This window comes from Rattus rattus, chromosome 4 (genome assembly GCF_011064425.1).
Source record: "Rattus rattus isolate New Zealand chromosome 4, Rrattus_CSIRO_v1, whole genome shotgun sequence".
Classification (NCBI taxonomy): domain Eukaryota; kingdom Metazoa; phylum Chordata; class Mammalia; order Rodentia; family Muridae; genus Rattus; species Rattus rattus.
In genome coordinates this window covers 53,669,714-53,683,839 of record NC_046157.1, presented here as the reverse complement: position 1 = coordinate 53,683,839, position 14,126 = coordinate 53,669,714, and the positions used below count along the sequence as shown (strand labels likewise).

At 49.7% G+C, this 14,126-nt stretch overlaps 1 protein-coding gene across 3 annotated transcripts in view; it reads left to right on the top strand.

Moving 5' to 3' along the window:
• The window catches only part of Eva1c (eva-1 homolog C), a 73,335-nt gene extending 67,129 nt beyond the window's left edge, over positions 1–6,206 (top strand). For all 3 annotated transcript variants that reach the window (XM_032900453.1, XM_032900452.1, XM_032900454.1), the window contains one exon: positions 5,619–6,206. In XM_032900453.1, coding sequence (XP_032756344.1) covers positions 5,619–5,995 — 377 coding nt within the window. In that variant the 3' untranslated portion in view covers positions 5,996–6,206. The remainder of the gene's footprint in view (positions 1–5,618) is intronic.
• The last annotated feature ends 7,920 nt before the right edge of the window (positions 6,207–14,126 follow it).

Below are 14,126 nucleotides of genomic sequence, written 5' to 3'. Positions count from 1 at the left end.
CTTGAGAATTCCTCTGGTCGCCAAGATTTCTTTGTTAGTGTCCCCAGAGAAGGCTCACACCAGGCCTGGCTGAGTATGGTCCTCTCTGTGGAGGGGTGTACACTGTCCTTGCTACCCTCTGCCTTTCCTAGGACAGATTGTATCTTGGAATGTTGACTGTAGTCTCAACACTGACTCCCTGCTCAAGGAGGGCTCTGTCAGTCATCTTTCCTTCGCCATTACATAATGCAAGACCTAGGCTCCTCCTGAAATAAAAGGAGGTGTATTTTGGCTCATAGTTCTGGGGGGTCAAGTCCAAGACCCAGTGACTCAATCAGGGGGTTGAGGGGACAATGGGGCATTGCGAGTGATCACACTTTAAACCAGAGGACAGGGAGAGAAAGGAAGAGAGCAGAGTCCTACGATTCTCTTTGATGACACAGGACTAATGACATAAAGACTTCCTATTGATTCCACCTTTTAAAAGTCCACACCAGCCCCCAGGGCCACTAGCATCAAACCCAACTCTTACTTATAGGTCTTAGGGGGAAGGAGCACTTGAGTAACATGCACTCTAATGGGTACATGGGTGTTCAAGCCTGCTGGGGCTGGGCTTGTGTGAGGTAGAGCTTCCTCAAAGGGAAATTAAGGCTTAGAGAAACATCTTAATACAGGAGCTAGAGAGCCTGGCCCAGTACTCTGTCACACCCCTGTCTTCCCAACTCACTGTGCTCCTCCAGTAGGCTTGCCCGACGCTGTCTGGCTCTTGGCCTCTCTTTTTTCCTCACAACCCCTCCCCCATTTCCATCCTTGCTGCCCCCAGTGACTGCCAAAGTTAAAGAATATGGAGATTTGGGTTTTAGAAGTGTGTCCACAGTTTCAAAGTTCCTTCAAGTGGAGGACAACGATGAAAAGACTCAGAGGTGCTGTTAGCTGAGGTGCCGCCATGCTGGGTCCTCCGCTGTTGGGCTCCATCCTTCCTCAGCCGCCTTGGTCTAACTTAGTCTCCATAATAAAACTCTGTAGACCGGAGCTTAAGAAACAGTTTATTTCCTAACAGTTCTGAAGGAGGCTGGAAGTCTATGATCAAGAGCTTCCTTCTGGCTTATAGATACTAGCTGCTCTCTCTCTCTCTCTCTCTCTCTCTCTCTCTCTCTCTCTCTCTCTCTCTCTCTGTGTGTGTGTGTGTGTGTGTGTGTGTACAAAGAAAGAAGAGAGAGTGTGTGTATTTTTTAAATACCACCAGTCCTATCAGATGAGCACCCTCTTGTGAACACTGTTAACCTTAATTAACTCCAAAAAGTTCCAACAACACAGTCTCATTAGAGTTTGGGGGGACATGGTCATTACAGAGCAATGACTCTAAGGGATGGGACTTTGATCCCGGATTCTGTGCCTAAGATGCTGAGGGTCAAGGAGCTGGACATTTGCCTAGGGCACCACGGACAGCGGCTGGGTTCAGCTTCTTGTTGGGTAGAGAGCAAGGCTGTCGATCAACTTCTACAAAGAACCTTGTCTTCAGGATTTGACTGACAGGAGCCTTTTGCCCCTGCATTATGTAAATACCCCTTCCTGCAGCCTCCATGGGCTCATCCTGCTATGTGTCTGGAGGACGTGTTTGCCTGTCTAGCTCCTTAAGGGCAGATGACTGTCATCGTGTTTACCTCTGTCATATCTCTGTGTCTGGGACAGCTCTGGGGGCAGACCAGGTTACAGAGAGCAGGTAACGAATGGCTAAATAATAAGTCTGAGTTGACGTATGGCTGCCTTATACTCCATTCTCATCTGTGATTTGTGCATCTTCTTTACGTATCCGGAAAAACGGCTCCGTGGTTAAGAGTGTTTGCTGCTCTTGCAGAGGACCCTAGCTCAGTTCTCAGCACCGTGTCTGGGGGACTTACCATGGCCTGCAAGTCTAGCTCAGGGGAGCTGACACCTTCCTTTCACCTCTGCAGATACCTACACACATGTGGTGTACATGCACACAGACACATACATGTAAAACGTGTCTGTGGGTGCATGCATACTATGGCATGCATGTCAGAGGACAACTTTGTGAAGTTGATTCTCTTCTACCATGGTTTATGTAGGTTTGGGGATCAGATCCAGGTGGTCCAGTTTATGTAGCCAATGCCTTTATCCACTGAGCCATCTATAAACTCAACAGTGCTCCATGCCTTTAATATGACGGCTGTTGTTTGGTTTGTTGTGAGCTAAGCCAGTATGTGCACCTTAGCAAGTCATGGGTGTGCGGCAGAAACCTTGCTATGGGACTGGGGCCCAAAGCCTGCACGTGGGCTCCTGGCATTCTTTGAGAGCCAGGCCTCTGGCCAGAGCAGCTGGGAAACCTAGAGCTTGAGCAGAGAGCATTCCTGGTAAACTGAGGGAAGCCAAAAGACATTCCTAGTCAGCTATCAAGTGGCTTTGACACATGAATCCATCACATTGATGGGAAACAAGCAGACAGGCAACCCAAGCCAAGGGGCAGGGGAGGTGAGTGGAAGGGATGTGAGAGTGTGCAAGGGTCTCAGAAAAACAATATCTCCTCTGGTTATCTGCCTGATCTGCAAGGCCATTTCTCATAGAAAGGGGAAGTGTGTGTGTGCGCGTGTGTGTGCATGTATGTGTATATGTGTGTGTGTGTGTATGTGTATGTGTGTGTATGTGTGTATGTCTATGTGTATGTGTGTATGTGTGTGTGTGTATGTGTGTGTGTGTGTATGTGTGTGTGTGTAATATGTGTTATAGATGTGTTATATATGTATATGTTATATATGTATATGTTATATATGTGTTATAGATCTTGGTGTGTATGTAGTGCATGCACATTTGTGTGCTGCGTTTTCGGTGTGTGGTAGAGTGGTGTATGTATATGGTGCATGGTATGTATGTGTGTGTGCTGTGTGTAGTCTGGGGGTACTTGTTTATGATATGGGGGCCTCTAGGATAGAACTGTGTGCACATGTGTTTGTGCACATGTGTTTATGTATGTACATGTGATCCCGGGGAAGGCAGTTTATAGCTGTTTCAGCAGAAGTCATTGTCCCCCGACTGAAAGACTTATTAATTTAGTTTTGTTCTCTAAATAAATAACATGGCCCCTCTCAGACCACCAAATTAACATCATATTGACATCTGGCTTTTGGTGTTTACCTCATCTGTGCCTACAGGCCTGCCTTCATGACTCAATATCCTGTCACTGCCTCTGTTGTGTGTGTGTGTGTGTGTGTGTGTGTGTGTGTGTGTGTGTGTGTCCAGCCTCAGGCAAGCCTGAGAACTTTCGGGGTGTCGGGAATCTGGGACCATGGCCAGGGCAGCCTTGGTGGTTCTAAGACAGGAACTCCAGGACATCTGAGGAGCTGTGTGAAGGAGAGATTTTATCACACATCACAAAGTCAGTCACATGACCCTTGCAGAGAGGACATTCAAAGAACAGCACAGCCCTGTCACATGGGTGAGCTCTGACATGTCCCCAGCTTCTGCAACTCTGACAGAAAGTCCTGTCACACTCCCGAGTGCCATCAGAACTGGTTCCAAACACTTTGTGCTTCTTCCTCCTGGAGGACTCTGGCCATAGTCCCCCAAGAGAGAGACCTTTGCTGGTGGCTTCTGGTGTCTTATCTGGGTGTGACTAAATTTGAACTGGAGCTTATGTTGGCTCCAGACCAGGATCTAAAGAGCAAATGGGGCCTGGAGGCCATTGGCCACCCATCCTGGAATCATGAGACAGATGATAAGTCATTCCCTCTCGCCTGTGATGAACTGAGACTAAATTTAAAAAAATAGCAACAAAAACACTGTGAAGATTCTATTCAACCACAGCAAAACAAATGCTTTGTGTTTCAAAAAGAGATGACAGAGCAGGGGTCCCAATGGTCTGACTGGTCCAGTCAGTTCTAGAAAGCGGAGTAAATATTGTTTTGTGTAAAGTCTGGGGCAGTGGCCTGAGCCCAGGTTCAAGTCAGTGGCGACTTTGAAAAGTGTCATCACTAAAGACGCCAGCTCATCCCTAATGTGCCATCTGCCTACAATCTGGTTACGGACTTCTTATGAATACAAAGTGTTCTTCCCACGGAACTGCTGAGAGCTTGTCTTCCCCCATTCCTGGACCACTGGACCTCAGTGACAGTGACGTGAACTCTCGCACAGAGTGATCCTGTGGCAAGAGGAACCTCTGAATCCCAGGAGTAGAACCAGGAGCCTGACACCTGGGGAGGTGGGCTGACTGTGGTAGCATGTGATGTACCCTAAGGTAGCATGTGATGTACCCTAAGGATTATGACTCACTTAATTCAATTAATTTAAATTCTTTAAAAGTAGAGCTGAGGTATAGCACTTGCCTAGCAGGTGTGATATTCTAGAGCAAAACCCTGATCCAGAGTTGATGGAGTCTGAGGATCTGGTCCAGCGCTACTCCCTCCTTGGACAGGGAGGGGCAGGGTGGGGTCCCGGACAGCAACCATGAATCTTTTTGTTCCTCAGAGACCTGATGTAGAAGTGCGTTTCTGCCTGGAGCTGGCCCTGTCCCCCACACAAGTGGCCAGAAAACGATTAAGGCTCTGGCCTCTTGCTACGTCACAAAAGCTATCAATTCCAACACATGGGACTCTCGAGCTTTGTCTGAACTATGTCAGAAGAGAGAGCGGACCGGCAGAGCAGGCTTTGATCTGCAAGAGAGAGGAGGACTGACCAGATGCCCTGGCCTTGGTATCATGGTTTAGTGACTTTGTGTCAAGCATCGGTGTCTCCAGATAGCCCATCCCCCACCACTCCCAGCCGTCAAAGTAGCTTCACTCCTGTGGAAAGGGCTCGTGGCTCTGTGAGAGCCAGATCTTTATACACTTTGTCTCCTCGACACTAGACACTAGAGTTGACGCTGCCAGAGACAGTTTGCTGTCCTTTCCTCAGCCAAAATAAATGTTAATTCAGACATCTTCATCTTAAAGAGAGTGGGTAGATAAGAGGCAGAGGTCACAACATGCCGGGCAGATGAGTAGAGCCCCTCTAGGGACAGCTTGGGCTGTGGGAAGGAGGTATCCCCTTTCAGGAAGATAAAAGTGTCCGGGTTCCATCTCTCCTGTCAGATCTCAGCTGTGAGGTCCCTCCCTGCAGAGGAATCTCGGCAGCCCTCGAGTTTTGAGACTCCAGTCTAGACCTCTGGGGAAAGACAGCAGTTGTAAAGACAACGGTCTTCATTGTTTTTCCCACAATGAAAGAGTGTGCCGGGAGGAGGCCCAGCAGTTGAGATGTCCCGAGAAAATGCTGGGGGCACCAAAGTATATTCCACAAGGAGCTCCAGGATCCAGCCTGGTTCTGCCTGGAAAGGCTGCTGGCCTCTGCAATTTTCCCTCCGGGCCTCAGTTTGAACATCTGTAGGGGTGGCCAATCAATGGGCCCCAGCTCAAATCTATAAATAAAGTTTTATTGGGACACGGGCCTCGTACTATACATAGTATCAGTGGCTGCTAGTTATAATTTGAATCTGGGATGTTCCCCCTAAGTTCATGTTCTGAATGTGTGTTCCCCACTAGTAATGCCATTTTTGGACTACTGTTCTCTGACAGGAGAGAGGGCAAGTCTTCAAAATTATGAGCCAAATGAACCCTTTCGGATCCTCACATGTTCTCTTCTTCTCGCAGCCCACCCCGAGAGAGCCGCTCTGCTGTTCGTGTCTAGTGTCTGCATCGGCCTGCTCCTCACACTGTGTGCCCTGGTCATCAGAGTGTCCTGCACCAAGGACTTCCAGGAGCTGAGGCAGGGGAGGGAGCACCTGGTGCAAGGGAGTGACAAGGCGGAGGAGGACAGTGAGGAGGACGTGGAAGAGGAGGACTCCTCAGATTCTGAGTTTCCTGTGGAATTGTCCAGGTTTTGTAGGACTACGTATCCAGCCTATAGCTCTATAGAAGCCGCTGAGCTGGCAGAAAGGATTGAGCGCAGGGAGCAAATCATTCAAGAAATATGGATGAACAGTGGCCTAGACTCCTCGCTCCCCAGGAACATGGGCCATTTCTACTGAAAACCAGATGCATCTGGATAAGATTATACTTTCTGAAGAAGGAAGGATCCAGAATGCGCTGTCTCCCCACCCTCTCCAGTTCTGGTCCACTTGTACCTTCTATGAAGGAGAACCTGTCATGTCATCCGAGATGGGTGAAGCCGGAAAGGTGTCACAGGGACGCCTCACTGTTTACAGCACACCCCGGAATAAATTGGGAGGAAGACGTGGAGTCTTGTATTCGTTTGAAATCATGTCTAGACATCAATAACTCTTTACAGAATTTCGGTTCACATTCACTCAGTGCGTACAATGCCAGGTGTCGGGTCATCTATATTCGTGACCTGAGTAAACAGGGGGCTGCACATATTCGGGAAGCGGCAAGATGGGTCAGTGGGAGAACGGTGAGTGCCTGACCTCCTGAGTTCAATCCACAGTGCGGATAGAGGGAAGCAGCCCCCGAAAGCTGTCCTCTGACCTTCTTACATGTGTCGTATACAGAGACAAGAACCTAAGCAGAGGGTAATAGTGACAGGATAGTAAACGCCCACAAATGCCCTGGGAGTATAGAGAAACAGGGAAGAAACTTCGCCTGTCAGAATCAGGGAGGATATTGTAAGTGTTGGATGTGATGATTGAAAGAGTTGTTTTTTAAGGGGAGTATTGATCACTGTCTTAGTTTCTGTGACAAAATATCTGATGGTGCATGTGTGTGCCATGCACACACACACAGAAACACAGACACACACACAGACACACACATAGACACACACAAAGACACATGCACAGGTGCACACACAGACACACAGGCATACACAGACACAGAGACACACACACAGACAGAGACACACACACAGACACAAACACACACACATACACAGGCATACACATAGACACAGACACACACACAGACACATACATAGACACACACACACACACAGACACAGGCATATACACAGACACACACACAGACACACAGACACAAACACACACACACACACAGACACAACACACATACACAGACACACACACAGACACAGACACACACACAGACACATACATAGACACACACACAGGCACACACACAGACACAGGCACACACACAGGCACACACATACACACATACACAAACATACACACAGGCATACACAGATACACAGATACACAGAGATACACACACACAGTAAATAAATATACAATAAGACTTCAATAAAACTGGTAGGGAAGAAAACATGAGCTCAGAGGTATTTTATCATTTATTTATTTACTTATTTAAAAGAATTGTTTATTTTATTTACACAAGCACACTGAGCCGTCTTCAGACACACCAGGAAAGGACACTGGATCCATTACAGATGGTTGTGAGCCACCATGTGGTCGCTGGGATTTGAACTTAGGACCTCTGGCAAAGCAGTCAGCTCTAACCACTGAGCCGTCTCTTCAAACGCCTGGTTTATTTATTTTTGAGGCACAACCCCTCTGTGGATCCCAAGCTTGCTTTTCATTTGTGATCCGAGATCTGATCGCCTCAGCCTCTTGAACACTTGGGCTGCAGCCATGGTCACAGTCACGTGCCACCATGCCTGGCACACAGTTGATTTTTAATTCTCAGTATTATTTGTTTAGAGCAGAGACTCAACAGGATTTTTCTTTAAAGAAAGATGAGAAACTGCTCAGGCATCAGAGGCCATGATTTTTTTTCTCCGTGTCTGTTGGGGGCCAGTTGATGGCTTCCTTCCCATCGCCATCGTGGGCTGGGTAGGAATGTCTGTTTGGAGGCCCTGTCCTTGTGGACACTGGCACTTGGAGTCTGTTTTTCACACTCCATTCGATACAGTCTCATGGCTTTTGTTATTTGTTGTTTTTTGAGACAGGGTCTCACATGTAGCTCAGGCTGGCCTCAAACTCATGACAACCCTCCCCCTAATGGGTGCTGGGAGACCAGGTTTGACTTCAGACACCCAGATCCAGCTGCTTTAAAAAAATCAGCCATTCTGGGGGCTTGGGCGATGGCTTTCTCTCTAAGGATCCTGTGTGGCAAGCTTTGATTAGAATCTGCTCTTCAGAACACTTGTGAGAAAGCATGATGATCCTCCGCGCTCACCCCCAGCCTAGCAATCTCGGAAAGTTCTAGGTTAAAGGGTGGAGTTGCCAAAGGACCGACACCCACGGTTAACACTTTAACAGGACTGAAACTGTGGGCCGGAATAACCATTCTGCCGCACACGCACTGCCTCTGCCAGGCACTGTGTTGTTTTAGTAACTCGAGACGTTTACTAATACGGACATGGAGCATGGGAGGGATCCTGCTGCATCTGTCACAAGCCAGGGCCATCTGGGACTTCAGCTGACCTCATCGAATCAATCGGTCCCTAGGCAAGCCTGTCAGGGATTTCCTTGAGTAATGATTGATGTAGGAGTTCTCACACCTTGGGTTGGTGGTGCTGGGTAGGAAAGGGTGCTGGGTAGGAAGCAAAGCAGGCTGAGCAAGCTGGGAGGACGAGGCAGAGAGCAGGTTCCTCTGCCATCCTGTCCCTGCCCTGCCTTCCTCAGTGTCAGGCTGCTGTGGCCTGTGCCTGTCCTTCCCAAGTGGCTTTGGGTGGTGGTGTTCATCACAGCGACGGAAAGCAGGACATGCGTCTCCTGAAGCCGGCTCTGCTGGCTCTGCCCGGCCTCACAGGAGTCTTCAGAGCATGTAGACCAGGCAACTGCAGGCCAACAGGCTAAGCACCGAGGCCCACAGCACACGGCTTTGTCAGAAAAGATGTCCTGTCGTTTGAGTGGCAACAGAACTCCCTCAGGGTTCCCAGGCGTCTGAAGCCTTCATCCACGTTGCAGGGCTTGGACAGAACTTGAGGGGTGCGGAGTGACATGTCCTAAATGTCACCGGGGAGTCATTTACTCTCCATTATAGCAGACAGGGGGTGACTTCTAGTATCCATTTCCCCCCTTTTTCTATTTGCATGTGGTGTGGCGTGCATATGTGTGAGCATATGTGTGTGTGGGGGGGCAGATGTGCACATATGTCCGCATGCGCGGAAGGCTTAAGGTTGATGTCAGGGATTCTCCATCATGCTCCCACCTAATTCATCAAGGCAGGGTCTCTTAATCAAACCTAGAGCTCACCGATCAAGGCTACTCTTACTAGCCAGCTTGCTCTGCAGAGCACCCAGCTTGTCCTTCCGAGGTTGGAGTTACAGGTGACCCCAAGTTCACCAACATCATCTGTGCGTTCTGGGGGGTCCCCAATCTCTCCTTATGCTTGTATGGCAAGCTCTCCAACCACCGAGCCTTCTCTCAGCCCCCAGAACCCGACCTCTTCATAATGATGTCGCTGTATCCTTTTCATTTCGCTGAACTCCAAGGGGCTGAATCCTGCTGCGGTCCTTGCTCTCAGAGTAACCCCCTCCTTAGTCGGTTTCTGCAGCCAACAAGGCCTCTTCTCCAGCTCTGGGAGCAGACGCTGTCAATCTAACGTCTCTCCGTGGGAACAGAGAGACCATTGCAGCAGAAGGGGTTCCTTTACCACTTAGAGAGGGTTTTGCTCACACTAACACCGGCCACAAAGAATCCCACAACGGTATCCTCTGAGTCCTGTCTCCCCCAACACCTACCTACTACAGGCCTGCAGACATGCGTTCTCTTAGCTATTACCCCCCCCCTCTCTCTCTCACACACACACACACACAGAGAGAGAGAGAGAGACAGAGACAGAGAGAGAGACAGAGACAGAGAGAGAGACAGAGAGAGAGACAGAGAGACAGAGACACAGAAAGACAGAAACAGGGAAACAGAGACAGAGAAACAGACAGACAGACACAGAGACAGACAGACACAGAGACAGACAGACACAGAGACAGACTCATGGCGCATGCACATACTCTTCTCGGTCCCTTCGAGGGTGGCTGTACACCAGGCTGCCTAACCATGGATCAGTCTCTAGTCCCGCAAGTGCAATAAGCTGTTGGTTTGCATTTTCTGACCTCCAGCAGAGAACTCCCCTTTCTTCTCTGGGCCTCACGGGCCCTGCTGAACGCGTTTGGTTGGGCACCAAGCCCAGAGGAAAATGACCGACGCACACTTGGATGAGGGCTGGCTGCTGGACCAGGCTGTGGCGCACGGAGGGTGGGGTGGGGGGATGGGGGTGGGAAACGCCTACATGGAGGTGCGCCCAGGGAGCTCAGAGCCTCCGTCCTCCACGACTGTGTGTGTCTCTGAGCAGAGGCATCGCTGCCACTGCTAAGCCGTGGGGTCTTAGGAAGTGCTGTTGGGAGGTTTGCATACACAGCCACCTCGGTGGCCTGCGCTAATGCTGACTTTGAAGCTAAGTGCTGTCTGCAGTGAGCATCGCCCTTCCAGATTGGCCTGAGTCATTAGAGGGGCTGCTGGGACCTTGGGGTGTCATGGTGTTTGCTACTGCTCTGGGGACAAGGAGTCTACATTCAGGAACCACCTGTGCTTTGTGAAGTCTCGTGATCAGCCCACTACTGCTGACACACGAATGGAGTAGTTCGTGACATGGGTGCTTACCAGACCTGCTTTCCCAGCAGCCATGGGAAGGGTGGCTGTGTTTGGTTCCTACCTGCCTTCCTCTGTGTAGAAGTGTCCCTTCCCTTCCCCTTCCCCTTCCCCGTCCCTCATCCCCCACCCCCACCTCTGCTGAGGGCTGGGGATAGGGCTCTGCTGCTGAGTGTTGGCCCAGCAGGAACGTAGCCTTAGGCCCATCTGTAGCACTGTATAAGGCAGCCATAGTGCGTGCCTATCACCCAGGAGCTGGAGGCAGAGAGATCAGATGTTCAAGGTCAAGTCTCAAGCTGAGTTGGAGGCTATCCTGGGAGACGAGAGCCCTGTCCTAAGATACAAAAACCAACAATTTCCACTTCAGAAACAGACTTAGAGCATCCACAGGGATGAGGTCTGGGTCCTGGGGAGGGTGCCATCCTTGGTGGTCCATGCTGCTCATGGGGAAATAGGGGAGGAACTCTTCAGAAAGTTTTCCGGAAGTCAAGGGATCCACTAGAATCCACTTACAACCAGCTCTTTCTTTCTCCACAAGTCTCTGGAAACCTGTCTGCTCCAGGTCACCCAAAAAAACCAAAGCCTGAGGCTGAGACTTAGCCATCAGGCTGGAGCTGAGGTCCTTACCTCCATTTTCTGCTCACTGTGACAAAATATCTGTGGTTGGAAGCTTTATAGAGAACTTGGGGCTGGAGAGATGGCTCAGCCAGTAAAGACTAGGCTCACAACCGGAATCTAATGGACAGAAGCTTACTTCCGGCGTGTCGCTCTGCTTCTGTGGAAGGCTGTATGTGGCTGGCTCTGTGCCCGGGGAAGGAGAGGCGAGTGTCTCCAGAGGAGGTCACATGGCAGCAGGCGGCTGGAGGAAGCTGAGGGAGGTAAGCTCACTCCATACCAGAAAGCCCAGTGTCCAGGACAGCACAAGTATCTGAAAGAAGAAAATGGTATAAAGAAGGAAAGGAAGAACCTGAGCTTTCCTGAGTGCGAGGAGTGGGAGCCGCCATGACTCCTCGAGTCACCTTGCTTAAGTCACCTTAGGAAATAAGCCGGGTGCACAGATACCACACTGCTCACTCCTGCGTGAAGTATAAACTGTCAGCCTCAGACAAGCTGGGAACAGGAGGGCGGCTATCGAGAGCTTAAGGAGCTTGGGAGGGGTGAGGATGGTAGTTACAGGGACAGCAAGCTCCAAGCTCTCAACCGAATAGAAGAAAGGATTTCCCATGTCTGTACTATGTAGATGCCACATCGGAGGAGAAAGACATCCCTAGCCCATTTTAAATATTGTACACTGTATATACGTATCGTGACATCTCTAGGTACCTCATCCATATTTGTGACAGCTGTTTTTCATAATCTATCTGTAGGATTAGTGGAGTCCCATGTCTGCTCCTGCCACAGGGCTCGGCCGCTCAGGGAGTCAGGACATGGGAAGGTGACCCCACTTACCCCATACTACCCCATGCTGTCGCAAGGGGCTGTTGCCTATGGTGTTGGTCCCCAGGGAAGCCTGGGGACACTGCTCTCGGGGTGGGAAAGTGCAGTCTGAGGCACAGGACAGCCAGGGCTATCTGGTTCTCAGGCTCTTGGACATCCAGGTGCTGCTGGAAGCTGAGGAAGAGCTGAGAATGGAGTAGTCATTGGGCTGGATCTGATTGGGGCAGGGAGAGCTCCGGCTGGTCCCTCAGGGAGAATTTTTGGCTTGTTGGCTGTTGACTTGAGCTTGGGCTTGGTGGTGGCTGCGGCTGGGAACACAGGGAGGCTTTCTATGGGAGATTAGATGGTGGCTCTGTAGGCAAAGGCCTTCTGCATGGCTCCCCACAACCGATCCTGATGAAAAGAGGCAGTCCGTGGCTTTAAGACATTTATTGTCTTGGTGGAAAGTGAATGTGTAGAACAGTACCCCACTTCTCAGGGTGGGCCTGAGATTAAATACCTTTTGCAAGGAGGAGTGTCTGGGAAGGAAAATTTATTGGCTAAGCTCCCTCGTGGCCTCTCGGTACCTCATGAGCATGGAGATCTCTGTCTTGAGCCTACTTGACCTGTGGTCATGTCCTCTACCTGTGAAGGGGCTTGGGGCATTGCCCTTACCTGACTGATGGTCACAAATCTATGGGGGCCTGCGGATAGAGACAGGGGCCTGGTGCCCGGAACAGGTGAAGCACTTACCTTCCCTTTAGGGTTTCAAGCCTTAGCTCAACTTGGAACCAGGCTGCCTCTCATGGTCCCACATCTATCAGCTAAAAATAGTTTTTGAACCAGTGTTGCTCTGTGCTTCAGGCTTCTTTAGAACTCGTAATCCCCCACCTCAGCTTCCCAAGTGCTGGGACATGGTAGGCACCACTGCACCTGCCCTGGAGGTTATTTAATAACTAATACTACTAATAAAGACTGCCACTCACTTAATCTCGAGAGCCTAGAAATTGCCAAATTACAGCTCAGTTCTTTAGGAAACTAAAGCTGACTTTTCTTTTGGTCGGTTTATGCCATTTATTTTAATCTCTTCTTTGTTAAAAATTATTTTGTTTTCTTTTCAGCCGCTGACCCCTCCCCATCCCTCTTCCCACAATTCTTCTTCCCCCTTGCCTCAGAGAGGGTGCTTTCCCTCTCCTCCCCCTAAAATTGACCTTCTTAGAGATGCAGCCATGAGTCCTGTGAGCATTTAAACGTAATTAGGCCCACCTTTGCAGGATTGTCAGGACCCTGACAGATTTTCTCCAGTGGAGCCCTCTTTTAAAAGGTTCCCAATCTTTTTTTGACAGTGGCTCACAGCATAAATTAATTTCTTTCAAATTGCTTCAACAGAAAACGCACTTGAGAACTTATCTTGGGGTAGAAATACTGTCTTCCTGCTTTTGAGGGAACTGCCCATGCTATCATGAGCTTAGACTGGGCAGAACAAAGAGAGGAAAACTGGTCACTTCCGATTGCATGGGAGCCATGGAGTGGCCTTACTTTCTCTGTTCCAAGCTCTGGACTTCACAAACTGAGCGCTTTCAAGAAAAGAAAAATAGAGCCTCTGTCATTTCCTTCAAAGACAGAGTCCAGCTCAGGACCGACGAGGAAGGCAGGAGGGGACCTGTGTTCAGATGACTAAGCGCGCATCTGACCTGGAAAAGACTCGTGTCCTCTATGCAGAAGGGACAGAGTCCAATTAGGGGCATGTATGAACAAATGACATTACCTCACTGAGAGAAAGGGAAAAGCTCCCTCTGGGCTAACAATGAACTTGAGAGAAAATGTGTTAACTAATCTACAAAGAATTTGCCAACCCGGTGAGTTGCCTCCCTGCCCCGAGCTCCCAAGCTTCCATCCTTAGAACTTGACCTCTGACCCAGTGCCGCTGGACCCTGAGAAAGTCAGGTGGGTGCTGGTCTGCTGAGGGGGCATCGCATGAGCTGAATTTTCCTCTGGGGTCTCCTTTCTGTCACACAGCTTGTGCACAGAGATAAAGTCTCCATGTTTTACTTAATTCATTTATTTTGGGTGTGTGTACCCGTGCCACGGTGTGTGTGGAGCTCAGATGTCATCTTCCACCAAGGATTGTCAAGTCCCCTCACCCACTGAGCCATCTCGCTGGCCCTGGATAACTTTTTACTGAAAATGAGTCAGGAAGAAAAAAGTGATAACGTAA